General features: G+C 51.4%; 2 protein-coding genes across 4 annotated transcripts; one reads left to right on the top strand and one right to left on the bottom strand.

Moving 5' to 3' along the window:
• The first annotated feature begins 402 nt into the window (after positions 1 to 402).
• Positions 403 to 12069, top strand: Dhx16 (DEAH-box helicase 16). Of its 2 annotated transcripts, none has more exons than XM_034523905.2 (20): positions 403 to 758; positions 2102 to 2346; positions 2440 to 2605; positions 2809 to 2865; positions 3244 to 3498; positions 3636 to 3839; positions 3924 to 4118; positions 4522 to 4632; positions 4744 to 4859; positions 5540 to 5750; positions 5929 to 6027; positions 6133 to 6285; positions 7484 to 7624; positions 7773 to 7935; positions 8024 to 8142; positions 8280 to 8347; positions 9101 to 9263; positions 9343 to 9504; positions 10579 to 10752; positions 11854 to 12069. In XM_034523905.2, exons 1-20 carry the CDS (start codon positions 552 to 554, stop codon positions 11980 to 11982), a joined length of 3138 nt encoding a protein of 1045 aa, XP_034379796.1. In that variant the 5' UTR covers positions 403 to 551; the 3' UTR covers positions 11983 to 12069. The 2 variants fall into 2 exon arrangements, with proteins under 2 accessions (XP_034379796.1, XP_034379795.1); XM_034523904.2 differs by having other exon boundaries at positions 409 to 758; positions 7484 to 7645.
• Positions 12070 to 12116: 47 nt separating this feature from the next.
• Positions 12117 to 16552, bottom strand: C20H6orf136 (chromosome 20 C6orf136 homolog). 2 transcript variants are annotated; one of them, XM_034523918.2, is made up of 6 exons: positions 16332 to 16552; positions 14669 to 15070; positions 14011 to 14099; positions 13651 to 13851; positions 12491 to 12560; positions 12117 to 12405 (listed from the first exon to the last, which is right to left on the bottom strand). In XM_034523918.2, the coding sequence occupies exons 1-6, from the start codon at positions 16401 to 16403 to the stop codon at positions 12292 to 12294; spliced, it is 948 nt and encodes a 315-aa protein (XP_034379809.1). In that variant the 5' UTR covers positions 16404 to 16552; the 3' UTR covers positions 12117 to 12291. The 2 variants fall into 2 exon arrangements, with proteins under 2 accessions (XP_034379809.1, XP_076772897.1); XM_076916782.1 differs by lacking the exon at positions 16332 to 16552 and adding an exon at positions 15999 to 16144.
• Positions 16553 to 16630: the final 78 nt, after the last annotated feature.

Genomic DNA, 16630 nt, shown 5'->3' with positions numbered 1-16630 from the left:
CGTGCACATGAGTGCAGGTGTCAGAAGATTCTAGAGGTGGTAGATCCTCCTGGAGCTACAGTTATAAGTGATTGTTTGTGAGGAATGTGGGTTCTGGGAATCGAACTCTAGTTCGCTGAGCCGTCTCTCCAGTCCCTTATTATATATCTTGTTTTCCTAAAACTAATTTGTACTCCTTTTATCCCAGGCTGTGGAAACTAGCTCGCCAACCCAGACAGGTTGAATTGATTGAGAGCTGCACCCGCGCACAAACCATTAGGGGGCGATAGAGAGCTGGGGCAAGGCTATGCACGAAAGCCTCTTGCCCGAAGCGTCAGGAAAGAAGCTGCTTGATTTGAACCCGCTCAGCCACCGTCGAGCCCTGGCCGGAAGAACGCGACTCTTTCCGGGTTTCGCGGTCCTGGGAGACAGTGTAGACCTACTCAATCTCGCACTGTGGACGAGGGTTCTCCACGGCAGCGGGTGCGAGGCCGTGGCATCGCAGGCCTCTCCTGGTCCCGCCGCAGTCCTGGCCGTTCCTTGGTTGCGCGCCCGGAGCGGGACGCGTCGCTATGGCGACGCCGGCGGGGCTGGAGCGGTGGGTGCAGGAGGAGCTGCACTCGGTGCTGGGGCTGAGCGAGCGGCACGTCGCGCAGTTCCTGATCGGTACCGCGCAGCGCTGCGCCTCCGCCGAGGAGTTTGTGCAGCGCCTGCGCGACACTGACACTCTGGACCTCGGCGGGCCGGCCCGTGACTTCGCGCTGAAGCTCTGGAGCAAGGTGTGTGCCGCCGGGGCAGTCCACTCACAGCCAGATTGGCCCGTACGCTCATCCTTTGTTTTGAGACGCAGTGTAGCTGTCTATTCTATGATAACCTGCAACTTTCTATATGGTACACAGGCTGGCTTCGAACTTGCAACGAGCATCCCTTGTACTGGGATGACAGAGAGACCTTCCGTTCTTGGTTCTGCCCAACAGTTAATTTTGTCCTCTGTTATCTAGGTATCATGTTAGGTGCTGGGCGTACAGGTCTGTAGAGAAGACTCAAGAGAGTGGGATCCACATATATTTTGAAGCTAGAGCCCTTGTTAGTTACAGCACATACTCCAGGCCTAAGGATGTAGCTCAGTTGGTAGAATGCTTGTCTAGCCTTGGGTTCAATCCCCAGACCTGGGAAAGACTGTCACTGAGAATAGAACTATGAGAATTAGCATTTAAGAAATAGGAAGGAGGCTGGGGAGAGATGGCTCAGCAGTTAAGAACCCTTGTTTTCGCATCTGGAAGACTTGACTTAAGTTCTCAGCAACCAGGCCTAGTGGCACACAACCACCTGTAATTCCAGCTCTAAGGAGGTCAGAGGGCTTCTGGCCTTTGCCAGGCACCCATACCTATACACATAAGTAAATGAAAAATAAGTCTTAAAAAGAAAATGGATGCCGGGCGGTGGTGGTGCACGCCTTTAATCCCAGCACTTGGGAGGCAGAGGCAGGCGGATTTCTGAGTTCGAGGCCAGCCTGGTCTACAGAGTGAGTTCCAGGACAGCCAGGGCTATACAGAGAAACCCTGTCTCAAAAAAACCAAAACAAAACAAAAAAGAAAGAAAATGGGTTGTAGAATGTAAACCACTTAAGCTCAGAACCAATTCTTAAAAAATAATAGTAATAATTCTATTGTGCGTTGGAAAGATGGCTCAGGAATTAAGATCACTGGCTGTTCCTGCAGAGGACCCAGGTTCAATTTCCAGCGCCCACATGGCAGCTCACAACTGTCTGTAATTCCAGTTCCGTGAGATCCAACACCCTCACACAGCACATATTGCAGGCAGAACACCAATGCACATAAAAATAAAAGTAAATCATTAAAATTAAGAAGTTCATGTATATGCTCACATGTGGTACATACCTGTGAGTGTTGGTTCTCTCCCTCCAGCACAGGATAGTTTTCAGTCATCATTTGCTAAGTGGACCCCTGGAAGGGAGTTCAGAAGCTGCACAGCCCAGTCGAGCTATGACCATGGAACAAAACCACGAAGAAGAGAAAGATGGAGACAGGCTTAAGATAAAGTAATCCCTTTGTAGGCAAATGAGGGTCCTGAGGTTAGGAGCTGTCATATCTACTGGCAGGTGCCACGGAAGGCCGTGGTAGAAAAGCCAGCGCGGGCAGCTGAGCGAGAGGCCCGAGCCCTGCTGGAGAAGAACCGATCTTATAAGTTGTTGGAAGACAGCGAGAGTGGTGATGAGGCAGTGGGCAGGGACGGGAGCGGCCTCCAGAAGAAGCGGAAGAGACGGAAACACCTCCGGAAGAAACGCCAGGAGGAGGAGGAGGAAGAGGAGGAAGAGGTTTCCGAGTCAGGGAAGAAGAAGACAGGGTAAGTCAGAAGGAAGGAGAGAGGGGATTGGAGCAGGTTGTGGGGATGATAAGCCCTCTCGATAACCCAATTGATGCACTGGGCTGGGTTCAGGGGGAGTAAATCACCCACGGAGGAGAAGCCAGCGTCAGAGGATGAGTGGGAGAGAACGGAGCGTGAACGTCTCCAGGACTTGGAGGAACGGGATGCCTTTGCAGAGCGGGTTCGGCAACGGGACAAGGACCGGACCCGGAATGTCCTGGAACGGTCAGATAAGAAGGTGAGTTGAAGAGACTCAGGTAAATCTGGGTTTGGCTGCAGAGTTGTCTCAGGGAAGACAAGGGTTGTCACTAGGGTTCCCTTGGGCTCTGCCTGGTTGAGATCCACAGAGGCTCTTCACTGAGAAGGGGCAGTGAAGGGCATCAGTGATCCTGACAGGAGTGGTATCTTTGCCCTCACATCCGTCTATATGATTTCTTCTAGGCTTATGAAGAGGCCCAGAAGCGCCTCAAGATGGCAGAGGAAGACCGGAAAGCCATGGTGAGACTCTGGGTTCAAAAAAAACAGTATCTGAAGACAAAGAGAAAGACTGCTGGAGTGGTTGGCCATAGCAGGAAGGGTCGCAGAGGGAGTGTGCTGAGATGTGTCTGGGTGGTCAGTCTCTAGAGGAGGGAGCCTGCCTGACGGGAACTAGAAAAGAACAGACTTAGTTTGTAGAAGGAGAAAGTTACAAATTCTTTCACCTCGATAGGATTAAGTCATTATGTCTGAGTAAAACTGGGCTCACCCTGTCTTTGAGATTCGATGAAACACAAAACAACTAGCACCAAAAGGCCCCACACCCACCCCTTTGGAGTGTGCAGGAAACAGTGTTGCACGCTGGTAGGATGAGGATCTGACTGCCCCTCCCTGACCCAGGTCCCTGAGCTCCGTAAGAAGTCTCGTCGGGAATACCTGGCGAAGCGGGAGCGGGAAAAGCTGGAGGACCTGGAGGCCGAACTGGCTGACGAGGAGATCCTGTTTGGGGACGTGGAGCTGAGCCGCCATGAGCGCAGGGAGCTCAAGTACAAGCGCCGTGTGCGGGACCTGGCTCGGGAGTACCGGGCAGCCGGCGAGCAGGAGAAGCTGGAGGCCACTAATCGCTACCACATGCCCAAGGAGACCCGAGGACAGGTGAGGGGAACCCGCTCTGCGCACGGCTGAGGCAGTGTGGCGGCCGGGCCCTTCCCTCTCCCCTTCATAGCTGGTGGGGAGGACCTGGGCAGTGTGGGCCACCCCTTCCTCAGCTGTCCCTGCTCCTCTCTCCGCAGCCAGCTCGAGCTGTGGACATCGTCGAGGAGGAATCGGGTGCCCCCGGAGAGGAGCAGCGGCGCTGGGAGGAGGCCCGGCTGGGTGCTGCATCCCTTAAGTTTGGGGCCCGAGATGCAGCTGCCCAGGAGCCCAAGTACCAGCTGGTGCTGGAGGAGGACGAGACCATCGAGTTTGTCCGCGCTGCTCAGCTCCAGGGTGACGAGGTGAGAGGAAGAAAGAGTCTGGGATGATGACGGGAGGGCCTATAAAGGTGGTGGGGACCTCACCATCTCTGTCCCCTTCCTCAGGAGCCATCGTCAGGCCCATCCCTGTCAGCCCAGGCCCAGCAGAAGGAGTCCATCCAGGCCGTGCGCCGCAGTCTGCCAGTGTTCCCCTTCCGAGAGGAGCTCCTGACTGCCATTGCCAACCATCAGGTCCTCATCATCGAAGGCGAGACTGGCTCAGGGAAGACCACACAGATCCCACAGTACCTCTTTGAGGAGGTCAGTCATTACAGCGTGTCACTTAGGGTCCAGCTCTTGAGTCAGTCCTGGTAGACCCCTTTTGTGTGATGGTGAAAATGTTCTTTCCTGTTCTTTCCACTAAATCATGAGATGAACATCATAGATTTGAACCTCCTGGGCTTCCATCCTGCATGACAGCCCTGCTTCCCCTCTGCAGGGGCCAGAGAACTAAGAGGAGAAGGCTTGTTTGACTCTTTGACCTCTTGTCTCCCATTGCTTCTGACCCTGGTCAGTTCAAGTCTAGCAGAGCCCTGATTGTAAGCAAATTCTGCAGGGCTGGCTTAGCATTCTCTGGGGCCCTTGGTTTCTATCTTTTCTTGCCTGCCTCACAACAGCACGTCACGCAGAGGAGTAACCCTTTCTTCTCTTTCTCTCCCTTTAGGGTTACACAAAGAAGGGCATGAAGATTGCTTGCACCCAGCCCCGTAGAGTGGCAGCCATGAGTGTGGCTGCACGAGTGGCCCGGGAGATGGGTGTGAAGCTTGGGAATGAGGTGAGGTCTTTGGGGATTCATCAGAGGGAAGCCTCTCTCACATTGCTCACGTGACCTCACACCTCAGGTCTGGGCATTGGTCATTCCAACCTCCTGACTGTCTGTGACCAGGTGGGCTACAGCATCCGGTTTGAGGACTGCACGTCAGAGCGAACTGTTCTCCGCTACATGACAGATGGAATGCTACTCCGGGAGTTCCTCTCAGAGCCTGACCTTGCAAGTTACAGGTGCACACATGTGTGTCTCTGTATGTGTAAATGTATGTGTGTATGTGTGTGCAAGTGTGTATGTATTTATTTGCATACATGTATGTGTGTGTGCATGTATGTATGTGTATATGTATGTATTTGTATGTGCATGTACGTGTGTGTATGTGTATGTATGTATATATGTAGGTGGTGTGTGCATGTGTGTATGTATATGTATATATATGAGTGTATATGTGTGTATGTATATGTATGTACTTATGTGTGTATGTATGTTTGTGTGTATGTATGTATGTGCACATGTGTATATATGTGTATGTGTGTATATGTATGTGTGTACATGTAGGGGATAAGAAGACAGCTTACAGGAGTCAGTTCTGTCCTTTCAGCGTATGCGTTCAAGGTATCGAGCTCACATCAGCAGGCTTGGTGGCCAGCACGTTTACTGCTGAACCACGTTACCAGCCCTGTCCTGACTGCTTTTCTTGGTCAATGTCCAGATTGGCCACAGATCACAGAACCCTCCCCTAACCTTGCTCACCATCTGCCAAAATTGCATAATTGGAATGATTGACTTCTTAGCCTCCCCCCACCTCGGTCCCCATTCCCCCTTATGTCCCTCTGTCCCTCCCTTTGATCCAACCCTGCACTGCTAAGCCCACCATCCCTTCTGCCTCACCAGTCTCCCACTTCCTCCCCAGTGTGGTGATGGTGGATGAAGCTCATGAGCGGACCTTGCACACAGACATTCTCTTTGGGCTGATCAAAGATGTCGCTAGATTCCGACCTGAGCTCAAGGTCCTAGTGGCTTCAGCCACACTGGACACTGCCCGTTTCTCTGCCTTCTTTGACGACGCCCCTGTCTTCCGAATCCCTGGACGCAGGTTTCCAGTTGACATCTTCTATACCAAGGTGCCCCTTGGGAGGATGGGCTTGAGTGTGAGGCAGAGGAGCTGGGGCTGGTTTAGGAGAATGTCCCAAGGGAAGGGTCTAGTGGATACCCAGAGAGGGGCAGGGTAAGAGATGCGGGGCAGGGACAAGAGCCTGAGCAGATGGCCCCTCTGTGACCCTGTGTCCTCCTCCTTCCCAGGCCCCAGAGGCTGACTACCTGGAAGCCTGTGTTGTGTCTGTGCTGCAGATCCATGTGACCCAGCCCCCTGGGGATATACTGGTGTTCCTGACAGGACAGGTGTCTGCTGTGGTGGGAAGTGGTCGGAGTGTTTGTGGGGAGGATGGGGCTGCTGGGTGATCCTGTGACTGACTCAGGTCTCCTGCCATCCTGCTCCACATTCAGGAGGAAATTGAGGCTGCCTGTGAGATGCTCCAGGACCGCTGCCGCAGACTGGGCTCCAAGATCCGGGAGCTCCTGGTGCTGCCCATTTATGCCAACCTGCCCTCAGACATGCAGGCTCGCATCTTCCAGCCCACACCACCTGGGGCCCGAAAGGTCAGTGGGAAAACTTTTACCCTTCCTCCTGCACCACACACAAGTATTGAGCAAGGCGCGTGCTGTCCCCTCCAAGTTGTTTGCACGGCTGTTTGGACACAGCTGAGGAGCAACCAGGCCCTGGCCTTCCAGCTGGAGGGATGACATCAGCATTAGCCAAGAGAGAGCAAGCTTTAAGTTCAGTGTGTGCCAGAATGTATTTAAGTGGACCTTTGAGAAAAATGACGGGAAGTCCTAGAGGAAAGCTGAGGTGTGTTTGAAGTCTGAAACGAGTGAGGTTGGGAGTTTCAGGTGCTGCACAGAAAGCTGAGTCAGCCAACGGCCAGGACAGAGCTGCTGCAGCATTCAGACTTTGACAGGCAAATGGCAACCAGAGAGTTTAGGCAGAGATATGACTCTCACCAAATAACTACGTATTGAGGGTCTGGAGCTGGGGGGCCTGAGTGGTCAAGCACTTACCCGGCATGTGGGAGGCCCCAGCGCCAAGGCCCAGTACATGCTGCATGGGGCGGGGGCTGAGGTGAGGGTCCACGATGTGCACAGTAGGGCTTACTGTCAGATGGGAGGAGACTGAGCATGTAAGCCTGCCTCTGTATTGAGTACAGTGAAGAGGTCGGGGCAGCACAGGAAGTCTGAGAAGAGGAGGAGCAGAAAGACTTTCTCTAGTGGTGGAAGGCTGCCTCATAAGGGCAGGGTAGAGTAGAGGAAGGAGAAGGGAGGCCTGCTCTGCGGAGGGAGAGCTGGTGCAGAGCATCTACAGAAGGATGAGCACTCAGGGTGGGGACAAGCACAGGGTGTATAGCTGTGATCAGAGTTGCAGCTAGAGGTGAGATAGTCCAGGGTCTAAGCGGCATAGATTGAATTCTGTGGTTGGATCTGGGTGTGAATTGACAGGTTTACATGTTTTAAAAGGAATGTTCTGCATGTTGTGTGATAGAACCGAGGTGTAGAAGCAGGGAGGTGAGCAAGGAAGCTGCTGTCAGAAGTGACGTGAGGATAGATGCAGACATGCTTTCCATTCCCTATATTCAGTGTTGTTTCTTCATCGTGCCCCTGCTGACTCCCAGCCCCTGCCTGTCACCTCATCTCCTGACCTCTGGACACTGCCTCCCTTTGCCCTACCCTCGCTGCATCCGGCTTCCTCAGGCTATCTAGGTGGGTTGGGTCCCTAAGTGACGCTGTCCTCTCTGTCACTTAGGTGGTTGTGGCAACAAACATTGCAGAAACGTCCCTCACCATCGAAGGCATCATTTATGTGCTGGATCCAGGGTTCTGCAAGCAGAAGAGCTACAACCCCCGCACAGGCATGGAGTCACTCACAGTCACACCCTGCAGCAAGGTCAGCCCACGTCTCCCTGAGGTAGGAGACACACTGTCTCCAGAGAAAGCTTGATTCCCATGTAGCACTTGAGGGTGGGGGTTATCATTTAACATACTGTTGAATTAACACCGTCCTGACCATGTGTGTGCCTCGCCTTTCTTTCTAGGCTTCAGCCAATCAGCGGGCTGGCCGCGCAGGTCGAGTTGCAGCAGGGAAGTGCTTCCGCTTGTACACAGCCTGGGCCTACCAGCATGAACTGGAGGAGACCACTGTTCCTGAGATCCAGAGGACGAGCCTGGGCAACGTTGTGCTGCTGCTAAAGAGCTTAGGTGATTGGGCTGCCCACGCCCTCTTGACCAGACACTGGAGTTTCTGACACCTGTGCAGGACTCTCTCATTTTTTATCCCTTTCTCCAGGGATCCACGACCTGATGCACTTTGACTTCCTGGACCCCCCTCCATACGAGACCCTGCTGCTGGCTTTGGAACAGCTTTATGCACTTGGTGCCCTCAACCACCTTGGAGAACTCACCACGGTGAGTGGTGGCAGGGCTGGGACAGTATGAAGGACACATCTGATGGCTCCGGAGACTCCTTTGGTGGTGCTAAGGGCTCCTGTACTGGTGGGAGGAACCTAGGGGAAACTAGCCTCACCTTTCCCTCTTCTTTTTAGTCTGGTCGAAAGATGGCAGAGCTGCCTGTGGATCCCATGTTGTCTAAAATGATCTTGGCCTCCGAGAAGTAAGTCTTCCCACCCATCCAGTTCCTGGCACAAACTGGGCATGCTTCCTCCGTCTCAAGTATCCTCTCTCTGTTTGTCTCGTCATCATGTTGTTGCTGTTTTGTTTGCTTGTTTTTAATAAATATTAAAGAAGTCTTACCACCCCTTATGAGGCCCATGTGAATCACTGTCCTGTACTTGATACTGATGGTTGGTGGGCACAATGGTTAGTATAGATATAACCCAGGGACCAGCAGTCATAGCACACACAGAGGCAGAGGCAGGCGGATCTCTCAGGTCTAGGACAACCAGGGCTACATAGTGAGACCCTGCTTCAAAAAGCAAACCAGTTAACAAAATAAAACCCAGGACTGATTGTGGTTGGAAGCAGAAGGCTGCAGCTTCTGAAACGTGATTCTTCCCAAGGCTTCAGAATAGGACCTTGAGATAGGTCTGTATGGGACTACCTTTAAAAGATGTCTGTGCTGGGGGATGGCTCAGTGGCTAAAAACACCAATTGCTCTTGCAATGGATCCTAGTTCAATTCCCAACTGTCACATGGTGGCTCACAACCATCTGTTACTCCAGTTCTTCTGACTTATATGGGCATGTGGCACACAGACATGCATGCAGGCAAAACATTTATACACATAAAATAAGTCTTTTTAAAAACTAGATGTTCCTCTGCTGTGTTTGAGATCAGGATCTCTGTCTGCTCTCATTTGTTTTTTGGTGTTTATCTCTGGCTTAATCCTCTTCCTACCCTGCTCAAGGTACAGCTGTTCAGAAGAGATCCTGACCGTGGCTGCTATGCTGTCTGTCAACAATTCCATTTTCTACCGGCCCAAGGACAAGGTTGTCCATGCCGACAATGCCCGTGTCAACTTCTTCCTCCCTGGTGGGGACCACCTGGTTCTGCTAAATGTGTACACACAGGTCACTGGGCAAGTGGGAATTTGGGAAGTCTGGGGGGACTTGAGTCCTGCTGTGTACTTAAAGCCCTTCATCTTCACAGTGGGCTGAGAGTGGCTACTCTTCCCAGTGGTGCTATGAAAACTTTGTACAGTTCAGATCCATGCGCCGAGCCCGGGATGTGCGGGAGCAGCTGGAGGGGCTTTTGGAACGTGTGGAAGTCGGCCTGACTTCCTGCCAAGGCGACTACGTGCGTGTGCGAAAGGTCAGTGGTTTTGATGCTGTTTTTTTTTTTTTTCTCCTATTGTCTCTTCGTTTTGGTTTTTTTCAAGACAGGGTTTCTCTGTGTAGCCCTGGCTGTCCTGAAACTCACTCTGTAGGCCAGGATAACCTTAAACTCAGAGATCCACCTGCCTCTGCCTCCCGTGTCCTGGGTTTAAAGGTGTGTGCCACTGCTGTCTGGCATCCTGTTTTTCCTTTCATGTATATGTGTAAGTGCATGTGTAAGTCAATGGACAACCTGCAGGAGTCTCTTTGTTGTGTGACAAACCTTTTCCTGGGGAGATGCTACACACATCTCTCACCTCAGATTGGGAGTCTACAACAGACCAAAGTACAAATAGCACCAAAGTCTAACTTGATGAACCAATGAGGGTTTTTTGGTTTACTTAGAGGAATATGGGTGAGGGATTACTGAGTTACTTGGAGAAATGTCTCAAAGATAGCATCACCAAAGCCCACCCCAGTATAGGTGGCTGCTCACAAAAGTTGGGAGCCTGGATCACATTGCACAGCTTCAGGCTCCTCAACAGGTTGGAAAGTATCCTTTCCAAGTGACTTGGTTGGTCTAAACCTCTTAGCTAACTTACTGGTTTCTATTTCTTCAAGCAGCTGGTCAGATCTCAAGAATCTTTGCAGTTTGGCTTGTTTGAGGGGGACATAGCATTTATTGCTTTCTCTGGCAGGAAGGGATCTAGAGAATCTGGTCAGTTTCTGGGACTTCCTGAAGTTGTTTTGAGTTGTTTACCTTCCAGTTTAAAGAGCAGTGTGGTATGTTTCAAATTTAGAACAACTGTTAACAACACTTCTTCATTCGTTCACACATTCCCACACTTACAGAGTAGCGTTTCTTGAACCCACTATCAAAGGCCCACGGCAGCTTCCCTGCCTGAGCTTTCTCCCAGGTATTGTTTATTGGAACGCACTCTTCCCTAGACAGCACATCAAGTGGGTTCTTCATGGATTCGTCACCTTTTTAGTTCTTGAGAAACTTGGTCTCAGGTATAGGAAGTGGAAGGCCCCAGCGGTGCCTGACCTGGTCTTCTTGCCTGCTCCTTAGGCCATCACTTCGGGTTATTTTTACCACACAGCAAGGCTGACTCGGAGTGGCTACCGCACAGTGAAGCAGCAGCAGACAGTGTTTATTCATCCCAACTCCTCTCTCTTTGAACAACAGCCACGCTGGTTGCTCTACCATGAGCTTGTCTTGACCACAAAAGAATTCATGAGACAGGTAAGGACTATTGCTTGCTCAGATGGGTGGAGACTGGGGAGACAGTCTGCTGCATCTTAAGCTCAATTCATATTAACGGGACTGCCATGGAAACAAGGAGGTCCGTTAGTTTACAGTAGAGTCAAATGTAATCAAGTGTAAATCAGATTTAATGCGCGCTTGGGCTGTAGCTCAGTGGTATAGTCCTCAGCACCATTACAAGTAAGTATAAGAAATTTTTTCTAGTAGCTGTCTTCCAAGATCTGAGACCTGTAAATCATTCAGTAAATACGTGGGCTTGATGACATAGGTCTGTAGTGGTACTTAAAAAGGTGAGACAGGAGGCTTATACATTCAAGATCTATGGCGCAACATAGACACTTTCTCAGAATAAAAGAATGGGGGCTGGAGAGATGGCTCAGTGGTTTACAGCACCCACTGCCCTTGCAGAGGTCCCGGGTTCAGTTTCCAGCACCCACCCACATGGTGGGCAGTTTACAACTACCTATACTTCAGCTGCAGGGGATCCTGTCTCCCTCCTCTGGCCTTTGCAGACACTGTACTCATGCATATACACATGCGCATAATCAAAAGTAAAAAACAGAACCAGGGAGATAAATGAATCATCAGTCAAGAGCACTGGCTGTTGTTGCTCTTCCACAGGACCCAGGTTCAATTCCCAGCGTCCATGTGGTGGCTCACCTGCCTATAACTCCAGTTCCAGGGATCTGACATGTAGCATACAGACATAGGTGTAGGCAAAACACCCATGTACATAAAAATTTTAAAAATATGGACAAAATAGAGGACTGAGGAAATGCTTGTGTAGCAAGCATGGGGCCCTTGGTTCTAGAATAAAATGTGCACTAAGTACTGGGGCCACACAGGCACATTAGGCAAATGAAGTCTGCCTTGAGGGGTAGGCTTTTCCTTGTAGGTCTTTCTCGGGCTCACTTTCCCGATAAGCGCACATCAGGGTCAGCTTGCCCTGTTACTGAGAAACAGCCAGGTGTCTTTTCCTTGCCCTGGAGTCAGTGGGGAAAAAGGATCCTTTTTGACCACACAATTAAGGTTCTGATTTGGAAGTAAAGGAACCCTAGTGATGTCTGCTCCCTCTTCCAGGTATTGGAGATTGAAAGCAGCTGGCTTTTGGAAGTGGCTCCCCACTACTATAAAGCCAAGGAGCTGGAAGATCCCCATGCTAAGAAAATGCCCAAAAAAGTTGGCAAGACACGAGAAGAGCTGGGCTAGAGAGTGACATGGACTGAGCCTCACAGCTCTTTTTTGCTTCCATCCTTTTATTTAATATCTACGAAATAAAATTATTTTTGGAATGAAGTGTGTGGGAACTTTAGGACCCAGAGAAAGCAATGCGAAACTCCGCCTTATGTCGGTGCTTAAACTTTATTATTTACAAGTTAAATTACACAGCAGCTTTACACAGCATGATGGGAAGAAGGAAGAAGAGTGGAGGGTGGCGGCTGGCTCTGGACATTCTCATCCACCTCCACCTCCTTTTGTGCGTAGCAGTCTTCAGTGCAGCATTTACCCAAGTCTGGATCAGGCCTTGGAGCACAGGTCTAAGCTGGGCTCTGGGTCCGACAGCCCCAGGGCCACCAGGGCTCCCACCAGCAGTTTTTTCACAGGCGTTGACGGTGAGTGTGAAGGCATCAGCTGCAGAGACAGGTTAATGGAGGCTGGGGAGGAACACAGACAACTTTCTATCCTTCACCCCTCCCAACCTAGGCCCAACACTCACCTTGTCCAGGTGATGGCGACAAATGAGGCCACTGGAATTCAGGTAGAAGGTGGAAAAGGCATCAAAGGTCCTGGGAAAGGGAGAGGCATTCTGAGGGAGGTAAGCTGTCCGAAGGCTTAACTCTCAAGTATTTGTTAAAACAAATTCCTGAAGACTGCCATGTGTTAGGTCATCTGGTGAACGGCTTTGAGACAGGATCTCAGTATGTAGCCCAGGCTGACTGCCAACTCTCAGCTTCAACACCAGGACCATCTCGGTCACACCACTGTACCCAGCCACCTGGGAACTTAAAACTCCTAATGCTCAGGTTGAATTAAGAACAAGGAAACCACAGCGCCATTTGTACAGAAGGCCTCAAATGTGTTCCGTTGTGGAGCAAATTTGTTGAACCACAACCCGTTTTACTGTTGTGGGTGGGTAAGCGCATGTGCCAACGACAGCAGACAATGAATGGTCCTCTCCTCTATCATGTGGGTCCCAGGTTGTCGTGCTTGGAGGCAAGCACTTTTATTTACCCAGTGAACCATCTCACCAGCTCAGATGTCAGTCACTCAAATGGTTAAGTACAATCAATGTTAGAGGCTTGAACCTAATAATTTTGGGGGATGTGCCAGCCAGAAACTTAACTGCATACTTTACCTAGAGTTAAATTCAGGACATATTTTGTTTCTGAGGTGGTTTCACGCAGCTCAGGCTGGCCTTTAACTCCTGATTCTCCAGGAAGTTATTTGTTCAATAACTAAGTACTTGCCACTCGTCAGGTCCAAGTAACATAAAAGGAAACTTGAAGTCAGGGATGATTTAAGAGACACAAAAATCCACTAATTTTACGAAAAGCAGGCTGGGCCACTGAGATGGTTGTGTACAGGTACTTGCAGGCAAACCTGAGGACCTGAGTTCAAATCCCAGGATGTACACGGTGGAGGAGAGAATCCATTCTCACAAGCTATCTTCTGAACACCCGTTTACTTGCTGTAATGTGCACTAAACACAGGCACATACATTTTTAAAAAATTATTAAAAAAATAAAAATTATTAAAAAAATAGACTAAAAATCTCTACCCTCAGGAAGTCTACAGCCAAATCAGGTTAGGTTAAGATGTGCTGGGAGACAAGCGGTATCAGGGAAGCCGCTGTAGTTCAGGCCCCTTCCCTCTTACCGGTAGAGATCCTCTTTATCCCGCCTGTAGAAACGCAGGAAGAGCATATGTATGGGCAGGCCTATTAGACGCCAGCGAGCTTGTAGGGTCCAGTTCTCAGGGTGTCGGGTCAGCTGTAAAATCTCCAACTGAAACTGTGCAAAATAGTTCCAAGCCAGGAAGCGGCAAAGGGTCAGGGACATAACGTAAAATGTCCGTCCCCTGTGAGAATCAAAGGGACAGGAATGTCAGGACTGCAAAACCGCTTCTGCCAAGGTGTGGGGGAACAGTCCCAGGAAGCAGCTAGAACCTTCTCTGGGACAAGGCCCAAGTATTTATTTAGCATGGGTCCTCTTCTCCCTCCCTCGCCCCAACTCTCACTTGGTACGAATGTTCAGGATCTCATTGATGAATTCCACATCCATTGAATAGATAGTGTAGTCGTGGGAGCGAAGAAAGAGGGTGGGAAGCTGGGGAGGAAGATGGCACCGACTCAGCGGGAGAGAAAAGATCCAGCTTGAGACTGTATGTAACTTATTTACTTTTGAGACAGGGTGTGTAGCTCAATCTTGTCTTGAACTTGGAATCCTCTTCCCTCAACCTCCTGAGTGTCACCAGTTTGGCTCCTTAGTCATCTATTTTTAGGGTCTTCTAACTTCCACTCATCCTCCACGCCACCTCCCCCGCCCTAAGTGAAACATCATTTCCAATTTAACTGTCCTTATTCTAACAGGGACACCCTTTTCCCAGGAAGGTATTTCATGGCACAGTTCTATACCTGCCTCATGTTACCAAGACAAGTTAACTGACTAGTCTCCATTCTCCATATTTTCCTGCTACAGATGAGCTGCTTACCTCTTTTTTTTTTTTTTTGGTTTTGGTTTTGGTTTTTTTTGAGACAGGGTTTCTCTGTGTATCCCTGGCTGTCCTGGAACTCACTCTGTAGACCAGGCTGGCCTCGAACTCAGAAATCCACCTGCCTCTGCCTCCCAAGTGCTGGGATTAAAGGCGTGCGCCACCACTGCCCCGAGCTGCTTACCTCTTGTCTTAGTCTCTCATGCATGACAGCCAGGTGTTCCTCCATGCTCTGATCTCCTGATGGAGTGGTGGAGGAAGGATGGGAAGTTCCAGGGGCTTGGAAAGGTATCACAGCCCCAGGACAGGGGCAAGGAGGTCCCTCAAAAAGGCTCCTAAGCCCATCCAGGCAACCACTGTGTAGCTCTGGTCCTGGTCCCTCCTCCCTCTTTCTCAGAGGAAGAACCGTACTCAATGAGTTGAGAGCCTGGACCTTCGAGACAGGTGGTGGGGGAGCCTGGGGAAGAGGGTGGGTAGGAGGATGTGGGGGTGGTAGTGACCAGTGAAGAGGAAAAGATGGAGAAGTCGGTGGAGTGGAGTGGGGCCCGAGGGGTGGGAATGGTAGAGGCCGAGGAGAGAGCTGGTCCTAGAGAAAAGAGAACAGAAAAAAAAAAAAAAAAAAAAAAATCAGACGTCTAAGCATGATGGTACTAGGAGCCGAGACAGGGCTGCCGATGGGTTCTAGTGCCGATGGGTTTCAGGCCAGCCAGGGCTACACAGATCTAGTTTTAAAAACTAAAACAAACAAAATCAGCTAATGCTTCTTCATCCCAGCTGGCCTGTTAAGAAGCTTCAGATCCTGCCTGCTCCTACCTGCAGAAGAGAATTTACCGGAGGAAAGAGAGATAGATTCATCTCTATTTTCAATGAAGACAGGAAAGGACGCCAGAGGACAACAGCGCCATTGCTACCTTCCCCAACTTTAGAAAGAGCACCTTTACATTTACGATCCCATCATTATTCTGGGACAGTTTTGTATCTCTGATACCAAGAATTCTAAGAATGTCTTTCATGAATAAACGAAGGACTGGTCTATTGTTCCATGGGATGTGCTCTATATATAACATGTGGTGTCCATGACTCGGAAACAGAGTTCTACAGGGCAAAGAACATCCAGGTGAAGGTATGAATAATTTTAAGTTGACTCTATTGGAACCTCTGGCACTTTCCCTGCACATCAGTTTCCTGTAAATAGAGGAGAGGCCTATACACAGGATGATGAATGTAAATTAAACTTCGTCACCCATAAAGTAGTACATAAACGGAAGCTATTATCATTATGTTACATATATATTATCATTTTTGGCACCGTTAAATGACAATCAGGCCGATTGCTGAAGGGTGAACTTCTCGGTCACTAACATTGATACTGCCAGGATGGCAGGTCACCCGAGGTCAAGCCTGATTCCAAGTCCCTTGGCGTCCGGGAACCCCAGGGGCAGGGGTACCACGGGGCCCGGCCGAGCCCTCCGGGAGCCTTCCCCGCCGGGGGCGTGGCCGTGCGCCCGCCGTACCCGGGAGCCCGACATGGTGTAGCTGCCAGGTTTGCCCGCAGGACCGTTCTGCAGGTGCACCACAGGCCCGCAGTTCCGGCCTCTCTGCCCTGCCCTTCAAGTCACCTCCAGGCACAGGTAACGAACGGCAGGGACCGGGGCGCGGAGCCGCGCCTCACCCGGGACGCCGTCCCCCGCACTTCACGGGGTACACCGGCCCTCGCGGCCCCGCGCCCCTCACGCATGCAGCGCCCCGGTGGGAAGGGGCGGCGGGGGCCTCTGCGCCTGCGCGGCCCGGCGCCCCGCCCCTCCCCGGCTCTGAGGAGGGTCTCCGCCCTCCCCTCGCCGCCTCACCTGGGGTCGCATCTGGTAGGCGCGGAGGCAGGGCCCGAGGCGCCGGGCGGCCCCCGGGCTCGGACGATACATGGTGTTCCGGGGGTGAGAGGGCGCCTCCCGCGTCCCGTCTCCTCGCCCGGCAGCGCGCCCCGGAGCCGGCTTCGTGAAGGGGAAAGGAGGGAGGGGGCCGGGGCTGAGGAAGGGAAACGGAGACGCCGTGCGCCTGCGCACAACGGGCCCGCAGCAGCCCAGGCGCCGCTATGCGGGAGTGCGCCTGCGCCTGGCCAGCCGGCCGGGGCGCTACCGGCGCGCCTGCG

Source organism: Arvicanthis niloticus, chromosome 20 (assembly GCF_011762505.2).
Source record: "Arvicanthis niloticus isolate mArvNil1 chromosome 20, mArvNil1.pat.X, whole genome shotgun sequence".
NCBI lineage: Eukaryota > Metazoa > Chordata > Mammalia > Rodentia > Muridae > Arvicanthis > Arvicanthis niloticus.
The sequence above is the reverse complement of the archived record's forward strand: the minus strand, read 5'-3'. Positions and strand labels throughout refer to the sequence as shown.

What these genes read in the sequence shown, in the direction of transcription:
- Dhx16 (XM_034523904.2), top strand. Translation starts at nt 552, where the DNA reads ATGGCGACGCCGGCGGGGCTGGAGCGGTGGGTGCAGGAGGAGCTGCAC. An exon ending in GTGTGAAGCTTGGGAATGAG is followed by an intron (nt 4,633 to 4,743) that starts GTGAGGTCTTTG and finishes GTCTGTGACCAG; the next exon opens with GTGGGCTACAGCATCCGGTT. An exon ending in ACTACGTGCGTGTGCGAAAG is followed by an intron (nt 9,505 to 10,578) that starts GTCAGTGGTTTT and finishes CCTGCTCCTTAG; the next exon opens with GCCATCACTTCGGGTTATTT.
- C20H6orf136 (XM_034523918.2), bottom strand. Translation starts at nt 16,403, where the DNA reads ATGTATCGTCCGAGCCCGGGGGCCGCCCGGCGCCTCGGGCCCTGCCTC. An exon ending in ATGAGAGACTAAGACAAGAG is followed by an intron (nt 14,100 to 14,668) that starts GTAAGCAGCTCG and finishes CTTCCTCCCCAG; the next exon opens with CTTCCCACCCTCTTTCTTCG. An exon ending in GATAAAGAGGATCTCTACCG is followed by an intron (nt 12,561 to 13,650) that starts GTAAGAGGGAAG and finishes TCCCTTTCCCAG; the next exon opens with GACCTTTGATGCCTTTTCCA.